This window comes from Entelurus aequoreus, linkage group LG02, assembly GCF_033978785.1.
Source record: "Entelurus aequoreus isolate RoL-2023_Sb linkage group LG02, RoL_Eaeq_v1.1, whole genome shotgun sequence".
Taxonomy (NCBI): domain Eukaryota; kingdom Metazoa; phylum Chordata; class Actinopteri; order Syngnathiformes; family Syngnathidae; genus Entelurus; species Entelurus aequoreus.
The window spans coordinates 12963736-12981143 of record NC_084732.1 but is presented as its reverse complement, the minus strand read 5'-3'; the positions used below and the strand labels follow the sequence as shown (position 1 = coordinate 12981143).

Here is a 17408-nt window from a genome sequence, read left to right as displayed (position 1 = left end):
ATGGTCCGAAAAATACAGTAAGTCCCAAAAATGGGAAATCAAACCATGAAGGCATAGTTTGATTTTTCCTTTCTGCATACTTCCTTCAAACGAGCCATTTGGAATTTGCCAAATTTGTCTTGTTTCTCCAATTGGTGACGTCAGCGGATATCTCCATATACAGTAGAGATTTACCCCATGAGCTTTGCGTGCAGTCCGTCTTTGTAGTCAATAAGTGCCTTCTTTTTGTCCATAGTCTTGTTGTGGGGTATTTCTAATACAAAGTAGGTATATTTCGAACTTGTATATGTCAATAGACTGCAAATGGATGTTCTGAAAACTACAACGTGGCTGACAGGCAGCAGATGCAGTCGAAATTGAGGCATGCAAATCAGAAATCCACTTGAAGATGATCTGTTAAACATAATCTATGCACAATTTTGACCAAAGCACCACCATTACATGTTATGTAGACTACAAAGAAGTGTTTTAAATGTAGAAAAAAAAAATCTAATTATGACCCTTTTTAAAACGGTAATACTAACTGTCGGGAGTTTTACCATGGTTATCATTATTACCGGTAATCTTTGCATCCCTACTTTGCACTGAACAGGAAGTCACTGTCTGCGTGTTTTAATGCCGTGCAACTAAACCGTAGTTATGTTGCTGTTGTCGTTTCACGCTGATAAGTGCACTGCAATAACTGAAATCTAAGTAAGATAAAATATCTCAAATAAGGGTGATATTTGCTTATTTTCTGTCTGATAAGATAATTCTTCTCACTAAGCAGATTTTACGTTAGAGTGTTTTACTTGTTTTAAGGGTGTTGATCCTAAATGATCTCAGTAAGATATTACAGCTTGTTGCTGAGATTTTATGACCTATATTGAGTAAAACATGCTTGAAACTAGAATATCAACTGTTGCAAAGCTGTGTCATCAACACTCACAAGTATAAAACTACTTTTTTAAAGTAATTATTTCTTATTTCAAGCATGTAAAAAAAAAAATCAATCATGACTTTGACACAATTGTGTCTCATAATTAAAACAGATGACAGCCAAATTGACTTTGCTGTTTTATTTTCAATGAAACAATAGAACATACGTACTCATATAGTAGTACAGTTGTTATTAGTGAGAATATACTTATTTTAAGGTATTTTTGGGTTCATTGAGGTTAGCCAATTTTACTTGTTTTGGAAAGTCTTGACAAGCCAAAATTTATTGTTTTATTGGCAGATAATTTTGCTTAGTTCAAATAAAATAGCCCTAATTTTTGTTCTTGTTTTTTTTTTAAATTTATTAATCAAATCAACAAAACAATACACAACAATACCACAATAATGCAATCCAATTCCAAAACCAACCCCGTCCCAGCAACATTAAGAACAACAATAAACAGAGCAATTTAGAGCAATTGAGGACACACAAACATGACACGGAACAATCCAAATGTAGTGAAACAAAAATGAACATTATCGACAACAGCATCAATATTAGTAACAATTTCAAAATAGCAGTGATTAAAAAAACCCTCATTGATATCATTAAAAATATTAATTAAAAAAAAAATAATAATACAAAAATTAGAAATGAACAATAGTGTCACAGTGGCTTACACTTGCATCACATCTTATAAGCTTGACAACACACCGCGTCCAACATTTTCCACAAAGATACAATAAGTCACATTTTAGTTCATTTAATAGTTGAAACAAATTTAAATAATGGATCCCATATTCCAATATATGACTCATTATTATCTAAACTAAATGCAGTTTGTTCTACTGATATCATCTGCATAGCTTGTGTGTACCAGTCAGTATGAGTTGGACTATCAACAGCTATCCATTTTTTAAATATTGCCCTTTTTGTTATTATGCATATTGAAAGAAAAGCATTTTTACTCTTTGATGACACGTTACTAAATTGATGGAGATCCCCAAGAATACAAGTTTGCAGTGTCATTGGGATGTTTATATTAAGGAATGTGATTGCTTCTTTTGTTGTTTTCAACCATAACTCTTTTATTCTCTGACATTCCCACAATAAATGAACAAGAGTTCCTTCAGCTGCCCGACACTTCATACATAACTTGCTATCTACTACACCAATTTTTTTGTTTTTGAACACTGACTTTTTGCAGTGTGATAGCATTAATGCAACACATTTACACATAAAAGGACCCATGTTTTAATAGAAATTCAGGTTCCTATGCATAAGCATTCCAATAACAATATTGTGTCATGTGGCCTTCTTCAGCCCCCTGGTCCAGTTCAACCTCCTCCACTCCAAGTTCCACCTGTGCTCGGTGCCCACGCGGGCTCTGCTGCTGTCCGCCTACATCAAGTTCATCAACCTGTTCCCAGAGGTGAAGACCACCATCCAGGACGTGCTGCGCTCAGACAGCCAGCTCCGCAACGCCGACGTGGAGCTCCAGCAGAGAGCCGTGGAGTACCTGAGGCTCAGCAGCATCGCCACCACCGACATCCTGGTCTGTCACGGGCGGGCCAGCGGTGCGGCCGCCAGCGTGCTCGCTTCACCGCTTCAACCTGTGACTCTCCCTCTGCAGGCCACCATCTTGGAGGAGATGCCGCCTTTCCCGGAGAGAGAGTCGTCCATCCTGGCCAAGCTGAAGAAGAAGAAGGGACCCGGCAACCTGCCCGACACCGACGACACCCGCCGCAACGTGAACGGCGGCACAGAGCACAGCGTCAGCGCCGATACCACCAGCACCGCCAACACGGTAACGCCACAATCACATGGTCATGTGACCACTCCTGTCTTAAAAAAACACCAAGCAAATTCATGCTGTGTTCCCACCAAACACTTACTAGCACATTTCTCAGTATGTTGAATCCATTTCTCTCATAGGAATTCATCATTCCAGTATCAAATTGTTAAACCTGAATTATATTATGCAATGGCAATCTTTTTTTAAAGAAAGGCCACCGTGTCATTTCTAGGGTTGGGTATCGTTTGAATTCGAACGATTCCGATTCCGATTCTTTGTTTCGATTACGATTTCTGACGATTCTCGATTACGATTCTTATAAGAGGCAGAGTCAAAAAAAAGTTTAGGATATTTTAAATGAGCTAGCTAACCTACAGTCTTTCTGAATGAAATAGTCTGACATTCTCCATCAATTTTAATTCTATTAACTTTTTATGAACTTTACTATAAATTCCTCACAGGGCTGTTTTCAACTAGAATATAAATATCAAATCTATGAACTTGAATATAAATATTATAAATTATGAATACATTTTCCCAGGGGTACACTTTCCTCAAGAGAGCTTTATTTTTGAAAAACCTCATGAAAACACATTTACACATAAGTGTATGATGCTGCAGGAAACTTCATGAAAACACATTTACACATAAATGTATGATGCTGCAGGAAACCTCATGAAAACACCTTTACACATAAGTGTATGATGCTGCAGGAAACCTCATGAAAACACCTTTACGCATAAGTGTATGATGCTGCAGGAAACCTCATGAAAACACATTTACACACACAAGTGTATGACGCTGCAGGTACTTAAAAATGTTACCGTGCTCCCACTGATGGGCTAACCTGGTGCAGAAAAGCAAATAAACAATAAGAAACAACTTGCAAAACCCAGTCCAGATTAGCAGCAGGTACAGTATAAAATCAGAGGCAGTTCTTGTTTAGGAAAATGACCATATCCGCCTTCTCAGGCAGGATGCGTGAGCGTTCTGGACAGATAGTGTCTCCTGCTGTGGAAAATACACGTTCGCTGGGTGTGGAAGAAGCTTGAACGCATAAATAGGAGAAAGCTAGATCTGACAGCAAAGGATAAGTCTTTTGTTGGTTCCACCGGACCACCACCATGCAGCAGGGTCGTCAGACATAAGTATCGGTGGAACGTCCTGGTACATCTGCAGCTCTCTCTCCACTCGTTTCTTGATGGACATGGAGCTCTGTTATTTCGCGGTTATTTCATTTTTTTTTGTAAAGTAAAGCCACACTTTCGACCGCCGACGCCCGCTATCCATGCTTGAGCTTGACTGACTCGCTCGGCTATGCTAACACTTCCGGCGGTGGGCGCTTCTTTGTTGGTGTTCAGCGGCTTCTTCTTCCGGTTCGGCGGACATATTTTTTTCCGGTCGGCGGACTGGGTATCGAAAATAGGAATCGAAATTTAAACTTTTGAACGATTCCGGGAGAATCGGAAAGTTAGTCCCGGTTCCAATCGATACTCAATACCCAACCCTAGTCATTTCCTCAGTGTGACTGTGTTTTTGCATGAGTTACTTTGGTGTGAACACATCAGTCACTCTCCATGAGTCACTTTCCTCTCGTCTACTTTCTGACTTTCACTTCCTCTTTGCTCCATTCCTCCTTTCCGCCCCCTTCAGTCTTCTCCTTCGATGACAACGGAGCTTCTCGCCAACAGACCCCGCCCTGCTCCCTCTTGTCCCATCATGCTCTCTGCTGTCACGATGGTATATGCATACTACATGCTATCAGCCACTTTATTAGGTACACAAGGGGTGTCCTAAGTGTGCCCCGTGGCCTATTCTACAAATAAAATCAAACATGGCCCACGTTATAACATTATGACATCGACAAATCATATGAAATATTTGCTTCATAGCATATGACGTCACGTCTGTTTTTTCGTATTTTTCGGAGTATAAGTCGCACCGGCCGAAAATGCATAATGAAGAAGGAAAAAAACATATATAAGTCGCACTGGAGTGTAAGTCGCATTTTTTGGGGAAATTTATTTGATAAAACCCAACACCAAGAATAGACATTTGAAAGGCAATTTAAAATAAATAAAGAATAGTGAACAACAGGCTGAATAAGTGTACGTTATATGACGCATAAATAACCAACTGAGAACGTGCCTGGTATGTTAACGTAACATATTATGGTAAGAGTCATTCAAATAACTATAACATATAGAACATGCTATACGTTTACCAAACAATCTGTCACTCCTAACCGCTAAATCCTATGAAATTTTATACATCTAGTCTCTTACGTGAATGAGCTAAATAATATTATTTGATATTTTACGCTAATGTGTTAATAATTTCACACATAAGTCGCTCCTGTCAAGTCAAGTCAACTTTATTTATATAGCACGTTTTCAACAACTTTTAAATTGAACCAAAGTGCTTTACAGGTTAAAAAAGCATAGTGCAAAAAAACAAAACAAAACAAAAGAAAACAAACAAAGAACATAAACAATGAATGTGCTGAACAAGATAGTGCAAATGCAATACGGTAAAAGGGGTCGAGTAAAAATTTGCAGAATAATAATAATAAAAGTGCGACAAATTGAAAAATAAAACTAAAGCGAAGGGGTGGGAGGGGGGACTAGAAATGGTGGCCTAGTGGGCGGACTCAGCTCAGGTCAAGGGTCAGCGAGAGTATAAGTCGCACCCCCAGCCAAACTATGAAAAAAACTGCGACTTATAGTCCCAAAAATACGGTAATTCACACAATGGTCAAGCAGCTTGAGCGTAGCATTAAAACAAATGAGAGTGAGCAGAAAATGCCGTACTATTCTTCTGTTTAGAGATGTCCGATAATGGCTTTTTTGCCGATTTCCGATATTGTCAACTCTTAATTACAGATTCCGATATCAACCGATACCGATATATACAGTCGTGGAATTAACACATTATTATGCCTAATTTTGTTGTGATGCCCCGCTGGATGCATTAAACAATGTAACAAGGTTTTCCAAAATAAATCAACTCAAGTTATGGAAAAAAAATGCCAACATGGCACTGCCATATTTATTATTGAAGTCACAAAGTGCATTAATTTTTTTAACATGCCTCAAAACAGCAGCTTGGAATTTGAGAGCATGAGAAGGTTGAGGTGCGGCGGGGGGTGGGGGGGGTATATTGTACATCTGAAGATTTTCGCCTAATGCTTTTTCTTTGTTGTTGTCTGGCATTTTTCTTTGTCTGTGTTTTGTGGCTATTTCTTCCTGTTGGGGGTCTGAACCATTGATATAACTAGATATGACCCTGTGCTGTATCTGGCCTATATCGTATTTTTGAGCGCATCGGAATATAAGTGGCACTGCAGACGAGCGGGTCTATTCAGGTCTATTTTCATACAAAAGGCACATTAAAGGGGTCATATTATAAAAAAAATTCTACATTAAAAGCACTTCCTTGTGGTCTACAAAACATGTAATTGTGGTTCTTTGGTCAAAATGTTGCATAGATCATGTTTTACGGACCATCATCAAGTTGCTTTCTGATCGTCCCGTCAGGATGCGTTGTGCCGTTTTGTGGGCGGTCTTATTCACGTGCCTCCACTTTGACAGCGTCTTCTCCTCGTCATCTTTGTTGTGCCAGTAGTTTTTAGCGCTTCCATAGCGAGACTACTGACACATATAAATTAATTATATTTAGAAATGGCAAAAGCAGAGGATGAATGTCCGACAACAAGACGATATAGAAAAAGAAGGAGCTTATTGACTACGGCGCGGGCGACAATGGCAGACTCACGCAAATTTTAGGGGCTTATGCAGATCCCAAATACACATCAGCAAGTACCAATAGGTAAGAAAAGTTGGTTTTGCATAATATTGCGAAACAAAAGGCCAGATAATAGGATAGGATAGGATAAGATAGGTCTTTATTGTCATTGCAACAAGTACAACGAAACTATGTTTTCAGCACAAACCCGTTCAAGATTAGACAAACAAACAGTGTACAGGGTTACAGAACAGGAATGCTGATGGGTCGCCACGAGGCGCCCCGTAAAAGGTGGGAAAAGGGTAAAACTCTGGGGAAGAAGATGAGGAAAAAAATACAATCTAGACTGGGCTCCAAAGGGGGCCTAGTCTGGAGTGGGAAAAAACCTCCTTGCCATGCACACATAAACATGTAACATTTAATCACGACAACTCGCAACAGAGGGGCGGGGGTTGGAACCCTGGAGGTCAACTGCTGCTATGAAGCGCTGCCAGCCGTCCATCACCCCGAATGTCGCCTAATAGGTGCCATTTTGCGGTCCTTATACATACACACCGTGTACGTCTGACTATGGTAGTTATAATTAAAGTTAAAGTACCAATGATTGTCACACACACACTAGGTGCTCTGGTTCCATCAAACTGTGCGGCTTCTTAGCTTACCAAAGTCGACAAAAACATTTTGACATTTTTGTGCGCCGTAATGTTCTATATTCTCTATGAAACATAAACGTTTTGGTGTTGCTTGCTAGCGTCATGTATTGAACAGGCAACAGATAGTATCATCTACTGGTCACACTTATCATTTGATCATGTACCAAAAAAAATTGCTTCGTGGTTGATAAGCCAGCCAGAATAATATGTACATTAGGTGCAGCGGGTTTTCAGGCGCACTGTTGATTTTTAAGAAAAGGAAAGGATTTTAAGTGTGCCTTTTATAAAATATGGTAATCGTGTATAGTTATCTATGGACTGAGCATCAAAACGATGTAAGTCCCAGGTTTGATCAGTGCTCGATGCCCAACCCTCGTTCTCAAACTGTTTTGCACCTCATTAGGTTATTCTGGTGTGCCAAATGTTGCGGTTACTGAGTAAGTCCTAATGCAGAGAATAATTTCGCCAGTCCTCGTGTGTGTGTGACAATCATTGGTACTTTAACTTTAATTTTAACTAATGAGGTTCCAAGGAGAAGTTGTCACGCTAAAAACAATGTGTGCCAACATTTATTAGTCATTCTCCAGTTTACCAGTGTCCGGTTCAAACACTGATGACATCTATTAAACAAGACAAGAAGCGAAGAATCAAACAGAGGCAGAATTAAAATTTTCTCAATTGAGGAGAAACGTGTCAACCTGTAACCTCTTACAGTGTCACCCACGCTCTGGCGAAAAAGGTTTACGTCTCCTCCTTTATTTGGACACTCCCTGTTTACACAACAACATCTGCTTCCAAAGGCATGGAGAGTATGTAAACAGTCATTGTTTTCGGTCACATTAACACGAAAGAAAAAGATGCCTCGGGCTTGGACTGGTCCTGGCTTCAGCCTGGGCAGGTCTTCGATGACAATAGATAAGCCCCTCCCGTCTCCTCCCATCGTACACAATGAAATTTTGCAAGCCTTTGCTTGGTGCAACAAAGACAGCCTCTAGTTTGTTCATTGGGAACTCAGAACGGAAAGTTTTTTGATAATTTACATACAATTTTTCTGACACCCAGCAGAGGTCACTAGTGCACTTGACAGTTAGATCACACAATTTGAACTTTACCTTGCACGTTGAACACATCTGTTGTGTGTGGAACACGAAGAGTCGTGACTACTTTTCTACACTCTTTGACTTACTTTATAACTCGTTTTCTGCACGCCAGAGATGATATTTGACTGTTTTGTCCCACGCAGAACTCCGCCCACCCCTTCAACGACTTGCTGAACCTAAACGCCGCCCCTGATGCCAGCTCCAGTTTGCTGGTGGACGTCTTCTCAGACGTCACACCTGCCGAGGACACGGTCGTGTCTGACGAGAGCTTCAGCAGGTTTGTGTCATTAAACGTCAGCTGGTGTCCAGTGGAACTGAAGTAAAAACATAATTTGTTCCAATGCTTACTTGTCAGCATCCGAAAATTGTTACAGGTTTGACATCACACAATGTTTCTTATACTATAACTTGTACATGCAGGTTTGTCTGTAAGAACAATGGTGTTCTCTATGAGAATCAACTTTTGCAGATTGGACTAAAGTCCGAGTACCGACAGAACCTGGGTGAGTGACTACCTTTTAATACAGTTTTTACATATTGTACTATCAAAATTGCTCTGAACGAAATGGCACCAGATGACTAATAAACCTCACCAAAAAAAAATCCATTGCTTTATTTGCATTTGTAGACAAGCTAGTACATTACATAGCATCTCCAAAAGGCCTCTGGCGTCCTTAATGGCGTCCAGTTTTCCCTCCCACTTTACAAATGCACTCATGTCGTCCTCCAGGTCGCATTTACGTCTTCTTTGGCAACAAGACGTCCAGTCAGTTCCTCAGCTTCACCTCAGCCATGCGCAGTGAAGACACGCTCAAAACACATATCCTTTCTTCCCCAGGCAGCCACAGGGGGCGCTACACACAAGCCGTTTAGTATGTTGGTGTTTAAATATTACATTAGATCCCCGCCTTTGCATGGTCTGGCGTTCGCTCCCCCGCATATTTGTGGCCGTCTTTTCTCTGCTTTGTAAATTGTTTTCTTTTAATGGTAACAGACATAGAAAGTGGTTTGAAGGCGCTATAAATCCAGCAGAAGGCGCTGTCTCACACGTCAATTCACTCGATTTTTTCCAGTAGGAAGATCACAAGACGTGCTGTGGTGTAATTGCAGGTTTTGTAATTACTATGCTGTTTCTTAATGTGTAAAAATTAATTTATGCCTTTTTAATAACCGCAAGGAGCATATCATAGGGCTTAGAGCAGGGGTGTCCAAACTTTTTCCTCTGAGGGATACACACTTAAGATTTAAAGTAAACATTTTATATATTTTATATCAAATGTATATAAATATGTTTATATATACTTACATACATAAATATATGTATGTATGTATATGTGTATATATAAATATATGTATGTGTATAATATTTATATATATATATATATATATATATATATATATATATATATATATATATATTTATATATACATACATACATACACACAATTGTATGATTGAGACCCTCCTACATCTCCAGGACCGGACTTAAGGGGAGCTCTAAAGGTTAATAAAATAAAAAAAATATATATATACAGTTGTGGTCAAAAGTTTACATACACTTGTAAAGAACATAATGTCATGGCTGTCTTGAGTTCCCAATAATTTCTACAACTCTTATTTTTTTTGTGATAGAGTGATTAAAGCACATACTTGTTGGTCACAAAAAACATTCAGGAAGTTTGGTTCTTTTATGAATTTATTATGTGAAAATGTGACCAAAACTGCTGGGTCAAAAGTATCCATACAGCAATGTTAATATTTGGTTACATGTCCCTTGGCAAGTTTCACTGCAATAAGGCGCTTTTGGTAGCCATCCACAAGCTTCTGGCAAGCTTCTGCTTGAATTTTTGACCACTCCTCTTGACAAAATTGGTGCAGTTCAGCTTAATTTGTTGGTTTTCTGACATGGACTTGTTTCTTCAGCATTGTCCACACATTTAAGTCAGGACTTTGGGAAGGCCATTCTAAAACCTTAATTCTAGCCTGATTTAGTCATTCCTTTACCACTTTTGACGTGTGTTTGGGGTCATTGTCCTGTTGGAACACCCAACTGCGCCCAAGACCCAACCTCCGGGCTGATGATTTTAGGTTGTCCTGAAGAATTTGGAGGTAATCCTCCTTCTTCATTGTCCCATTTACTCTCTGTAAAGCACCAGTTCCATTGGCAGCAAAACAGGCCCAGAGCATAATACTACCACCACCATGCTTGACGGTAGGGTGGTGTTCCTGGGATTAAAAGCCTCACCTTTTCTCCTCCAAGCATATTGCTGGGTATTGTGGCCAAACAGCTAAATTTTTGTTTCATCTGACCTAAGAACTTTCCTCCAGAAGGTCTTATCTTTGTTCATGTGATGTCAGATGAAACAAAAATTTTGCTGTTTGGCAACAATCTACCCGATTGCAGGTTAGTCAGTCTGCTCTCTCTGATTTTTGGGATTAAGTTGAATGAAATTATTATTACTATTTAACTTTTAGGACTTCCCTTAACATTTACTTCACAGCTGAATGTCCACGCCAAAGCGGTTGACCCGGTCATAGACGGGGGGGCCCAGGTTCAGCAGATCCTCAACTTCGAATGCGTGTCTGATTTCAGTGACGCGCCCGTGCTCGACATCCAGTTCAGGTGGGACTCTCTCACACACACACACACACGCAGATGGGCAGACAGGATTAAAGACACTTAATGGATGACTGCGGGTGTGTGTGCAGGTACGGCGGCGCCCTGCAGAACATCGCCATCAAACTCCCTGTGATGCTCAACAAGTTCTTCCAGCCCACTGAGATGACGTCAGAGGACTTCTTCCAGCGCTGGAAGCAGCTCGGCCTGTAAGAACCTCCATGACACCACAGTGCAAATACAAAATTGAAGCAAAATACCGTATTTTCGGAACTATAGAGCTACTAATTTTTAGAGAAAAAAATATATTTTACATATATGAGCTGCACCGGACTATAAGCCACAGATATTTTTGTGTTAAATGAGTTATTAACACCGAAAGAGTTTGTAAATATGTCTTTACATACCTTGTTTCCAAACGGTGTCTGTAATACGGCAGTAAAACGGATGATCAAACAAAACAGAAGTCGTCATCATGGACCCACTAGCTGCGGAAGCTAGCTCTCCAATCACCTAAACAGACTCAATAACTCCTCTGTGACATTTTGGTGAATTTACTGAGGAATTTTTGAAACTGAAACAATACAAACCGAATGCCATTGTAAGTTAATAATACTAACACACACACACTCGTAAATGTGTTAGCATATTATCTAATGCTAACGACGCTAGCTTCATAACATTAGGATAGCACGTACAAATATGCAGGAAAACACTCCCACAGACATCACACATAGGACATTTTAGTGGGTAAGAATTGTTTTAGTTGTATTGTTAAACTTATAAACGTTGCTTGGAGTGATGAATGAAGAATCCATAAAAATAAAAACGCTATGGACGATTAGATTACAGAGCGGCACTTATATTTCCGGTTCGAAGCTTTAAACAGCAGGAGTTCACATTAACCCAGCAGCACCTGCAGTGAGCAAACTCATCCAATAGACGGCGCCATAGCACAAATAATAACACACTTTTTCAGTGTCTTTGCATGTGTTTAATGAAAACTATTTGCTTTATGGCTGCTAGCAAGGACAAATCCATAAAATTAGCCGCACGGTTTTTAAAAGCCGTAGGGTTCAAAGCGTAGGATAAAAGTATTATAGTCCAAAATTGACGGTACGTTTAACAGACTTTTCTTCCTTGTTGGGTTTGGTTCCTTTCGCTGTCTGATTTAAACCATTGGTTGTATCTTCTTTGACACAAAAATGACTTGTTTACATACATGAAACATAAAAGCTAGGAAACAAATGTTCTTGTTTGTTTGCAGTCCTGAGCAGGAAGTCCAGAAGATCTTCAAATCCAAACACCCAATGGACACTGAGGTCACCAAAGCCAAGGTAGATGCTCATCTTCTGCTTATAAACTCTTTTAAACAAAGTTTAATTAATGTTCAAAGCATGAGAAAACATCATCAGGGTGTTTGGAAAAAGACACTCAAAAGTTCAACACTTATAAATTTAAACTGAAGTTATACAGGGTGTCACTAAGGAAAAAGTGGTTGTATTGCACAAGTTCATGTGAATCTTGCAAAACAAAAAACATTTAAATATTAAACATTTTTGAAAAAGGTTGTTTGACAGGCAGGCGATAACCCAAGATATCTAAGCATGCCACTCGAGACTTAATAATAGTAATGATAAATGGGTTGTACTAGTATAGCGCTTTTCTACCTTCAAGGTACTCAAAGCGCTTTGACAGTATTTCCACATTCACCCATTCACACACACATTCACACACTGATGGCGGGAGCTGCCATGCAAGGCGCTAACCAGCACCCATCAGGAGCAAGGGTGAAGTGTCTTGCCCAAGGACACAACGGACATGACTAGGATGGTAGGAGGTGGGGATTGAACCCCAGTAACCAGCAACCCTCCGATTGCTGGTACGGCCACTCTACCAACTTCGCCACGCCACGCCGTGAATTACTATTACTTACACTCTGGACTATACACAGACACTCATCTATGTCTAAGACAATCATACATGCGGGTTCATGAGAAAAAAAATTCTAAATTAAGTGTATGAATTTTTTTATTTTTTTTAAGTGTATCAGTGGAATTCAAATATTTCATTTAGAAAAATACTGTATTAAATAGAATTTTATGAATAATTGTAACAATATATTTTACCATTATTCTTTGAAAATTAATTAATACATTTTTAATCTATAAAATATATGTTTTTTTGTATTTAATGTAATTTTGTAAGTTAAGTGTAATCAATTTTAAGATATGTTTTTCAAAATTAATAATTATTTTATTTAAAATGTATTTAATAACATTTTATTAAACAATGTAACAATATTTTTGTACTATATTTTTTTAATCTGTTCAATACAAATTTCTTATTCAAAAAATAATTATTATCTAAAAACATATTTGTATTTAGGATTTTTCAATATTTTTACGGTGCCAATAATTTTGTTCAAAATGTATAACAATTATTATTTCATTGGGTTTGATATAATTTTTTGTAAATTAAGTCCAACAATACATTTTACGATTATTTTTTGTAAATAAATCCATTTAATACAATATTTTAAAGGCCTACTAAAATTAATTTGTTTTATTTAAACGGGGATAGCAGATCCATTCTATGTGTCATACTTGATCATTTCGCGATATTGCCATATTTTTGCTGAAAGAACGACGATAAAGTTCGCAACTTTTGGTCGCTGATAAAAAAAAGCCTTGCCTATACCGGAAGTAGCGTGACGTCACAGGAGGAAGGATTCCTCACAATTCCCCGTTGTTTACAATGGAGCGAGAGAGATTCGGACAGAGAAAGCGACGATTACCCCATTAATTTGAGCGAGGATGAAAGATTCGTGGATGAGGAACGTTAGAGTGAAGGACTAGAGAGGCAGTGCAGGGTGTACCTTTTTTCGCTCTGACCGTAACTTAGGTACAAGGGTTCATTGGATTCCACACTTTCTCCTTTTTCTATTGTGGATCACGGATTTGTATTTTAAACCACCTCGGATACTATATCCGCTTGAAAATGAGAGACATTCACAGTGACTTTTATCTCCACGACAATACATCGTTGACGCACTTTAGCTACGTAGCTAACGTGATAGCATCGGGCTCAAATGCAGATAGAAACAACATTTTAAAAAACCCTGACTGGAAGGATAGACAGAAGATCAACAATACTATTAAACCATGAACATGTAAATACACGGTTAATAATTTCCAGCTTGGCGAAGCTTAACAATTGAAGCTAATTTAGCTACGGAGCGGCGGCGGGCGTTGTAGCTTTCGACGACACCCCGGCCGCCATCAGAGTCGGCAAGAAACATATATTTCCCCAAAGTTACGTACGTGACATGCACATAGCGACACGGACGTACGGGCAAGCGATCAAATGTTTGGAAGCCATTGCTGTACTCACGGTAGCGCGTCTGCTATCCAGCTCAAACACAACACAACCTCCTGATTGTGTTGCTGTAGTCCGCCGCTAATACACCGATCGCACCTACAACTTTCTTATTTGCAGTCTCCATTGTTCATTAAACAAATTGCAAAAGATTCACCAACACAGATGTCCAGAATACTGTGGAATTGTTCGATGAAAACAGAGCAGTTTGTATGGTGACACATTGGGTACGAATACTTCCGTTGCCGTCGTGACGTCACGTGCATGAGTCATCATACATAGACGTTTCCAACCGGAAGTTTAGCGGGAAATTTAAAATTGCACTTTATAAGTTAACCCGGCCGTATTGGCATGTGTTGCAATGTTAAGATTTCATTATTGATATATAAACTATCAGACTGCGTGGTCGGTAGTAGTGGCTTTCAGTAGGTCTTTAAATAACAATGTTTAGTTTTGTCATCACGGTGTGCCACCTATAATGTATAGTGCAGCTACATAGACCGTGGATATGAGTCATATTGTATTGTAAGTATTTATTTATTTCGGACATGATTTAATAAATTTAAATAAATATGAAAATAATAACAATATAGTGATGTGTTTCAAACATGTATACCAGGGGTGCTCATTACGTCGATCGCGGAGGGTGTGTCAGTCGTTCGCCAGCCAAGCATTAAAAAAATGCAAACTAAAAATGAGCGATCATAAATCTTCACTATGACGTCACTTTCGTCACTTGATTGACATTCACGGCCCCGGAGGGTCTTCTGAGATGACGCTGGCTGCTACCAGCTCATTATTAAGAAAAAAATTACCGACAGGAAGGCGAGAAACACTTTTTATTTCAACAGACTCTGGCGCCGTACCTGTCGTCAAAACTCCAAAGACCGACTGCACAGTTCCTGCCTTCACAATAAAAGCTCTGCTTCATCCTGCCTGCGCTAAGAGTCTCAGAAAGCTGTCGTGCACAAGCTAGCAAGCCACGGAGTTTGCCGCCAATGTATTTCTTGTAAAGTGTATAAAAAAGAGTATGGAAGCTGGACAAATAAGATGCCAAAAACCAACCACTTTCATGTGGTATAGGACAGAAAGGAGGACTTTTTTTCTCCTCCATTTGAAAATGCGGACGTTATCAGCACCACTGTCTGATTCCAATCAATGCAAGTCATCAGAATCAGGTAATACACCAACTTATATTCTTGTCTTCATGAAAGAAAGGAATCTATATGTGTTAAACATGCATGTATTATCATTAAACACCTTTAACTTATTAACTATATGTGTTAAACATGCTTGTATTATCTTTAAACACCTGTAACTTGTTAACAATATTAACTATATGTGTTAAACATGCTTGCATTATCTTTAAACACTTTTAACATGTTAACAATATTAACTATATGTATTAATCATTCTTATATTATCATTAAACACCTTTAATGTATTAACAATATTAACTATATGTGTTAAACATGCTTACATTATCATTAAACACCTTTAACTTGTTAACAAAAACATATATTTCATAAATAAGTAAATATAAATTATATATATGAATGAGGTAGATCCCCGCAACTTGATCAATTGAAAAGTAGCTCGCCTGCAGAAAAAGTGTGAGCACCCCTGATGTATACAGTTACAGTTTTACATTCTCTAACTTGTCCGAAAAGGAGTAGGAAGAGGCACAGCTTATTTATTCCTACCACTTTTTAGAAATCATTTCTAAAACAACAATAAATAGCAATACAGTTCACATCCATCCATCCATTTTCTACCGCTTGTCCCTTTCGGGGTCGCATGAATATAATAAATGACTGTATGGTTCCCATCATTTACTGAATATGTGATAAGATTATGTGTCATATAGACTGTAATGTTTCCTACTGTCCTGTAGGTGGCAGCAATGCACATTACAAGGGTTTGGACATCTATACCACACATGAAGTGAAGCTTTTGTGGATTTTGGATTTTCAGTGTTTAAAACGGAGAAAAATCAGGACCTGATGTCCAAACCTCATGAAAAATATATTTTAAAGGCCTACTGAAATTAATTTTTTTTATTTAAATGGGGATAGCAGATCTATTCTATGTGTCATACTTGATCATTTCGCGATATTGACATATTTGCTGAAAGGATTTAGTAGAGAACGACGACGATAAAGATCGCAACTTTTGGTATCTGACAAAAAAAAGGCTTGCCCCTACCGGAAGTAGCGTGACGTAGTCAGTTGAACATTTCCGCAAAGTTCCCTATTGTTTACAGTGATGGCGGCCAGAAGTGAGAGCGATTCGGACCGAGAAAGCGACGATTTCTCCATTAATTTGAGCGAGGATGAAAGATTTGTGGATGAGGAAAGTGCAAGTGAAGGACTAGTGGGGAGTGGAAGCGATTCAGATAGGGAAGATGCTGTGAGAGGCGGGTGGGACCTGATATTCAGCTGGGAATGACTACAACAGTAAATAACACAAGACATATATATACTCTATTAGCCACAACACAACCAGGCTTATATTTAATATGCCACAAATAAATCCCGCATAACAAACACCTAGGTGCTTGTTAGCTCCTAGCTCCTAGCTCCTGTCCATATAACCCGCCAATACAATTCAAACACCTGCACAACACACACAATCACTCAGCCCAAAGGACCGTTCACCTAACGCAAGGTTCATAAAGCTTATATATTTAACCGAAGTTACATACGTGACACGCACGTACGGGCAAGCGATCAAATGTTTGGAAGCGCAGCTGCGTACTCACGGTACCGCGTCTGCGTCTGTGTATCCGAATCAAAGTAATCCTGGTAAGAGTCTGTGTTGTCCCAGTTCTCTACAGGCGTCTGTGTATCGAAGTCAAAGTCCTCATGGTTAGAGTCTCTGTTGTCCGAGTTCTTCGATCTTGTCTGCATCTTTCGGGAATGTAAACAATGAAACACCGGCTGTGTTGCGTTGCTGACTTCCCTCGCAAAATACTCCGCTTCGCACCGACAACTTTCTTCTTTGCTTGCTCAGCTTCTTTCTCCATAATGCAATGAACAAATTGCAACAGATTCACCAACACAGATGTCCAGAATACTGTGGAATAATGAAATGAAAACAGAGCTATTGTGTATTGGCTTCAATGGGGTATCCATACTTCTGTTTCACTGGCTACGTCACGCGCATACGTCATCATCCAAAGGCGTTTTCAACCGGAAGTTT

At 39.1% G+C, this 17408-nt stretch overlaps 1 protein-coding gene across 2 annotated transcripts in view; it reads left to right on the top strand.

The window, feature by feature from the left end:
• The window catches only part of LOC133630505 (AP-2 complex subunit alpha-2-like), a 33663-nt gene that overhangs the window by 15329 nt on the left and 926 nt on the right, over window positions 1-17408 (top strand). The window contains exons 13-21 of one of the 2 annotated variants that reach the window (XM_062022118.1): window positions 2243-2474; window positions 2553-2726; window positions 4368-4454; window positions 8355-8488; window positions 8632-8714; window positions 8942-9032; window positions 10713-10835; window positions 10922-11038; window positions 12097-12166. In XM_062022118.1, coding sequence (XP_061878102.1) covers window positions 2243-2474; window positions 2553-2726; window positions 4368-4454; window positions 8355-8488; window positions 8632-8714; window positions 8942-9032; window positions 10713-10835; window positions 10922-11038; window positions 12097-12166 — 1111 coding nt within the window. The remainder of the gene's footprint in view (window positions 1-2242; window positions 2475-2552; window positions 2727-4367; window positions 4455-8354; window positions 8489-8631; window positions 8715-8941; window positions 9033-10712; window positions 10836-10921; window positions 11039-12096; window positions 12167-17408) is intronic. The other variant, XM_062022122.1, reaches the window with a different exon arrangement.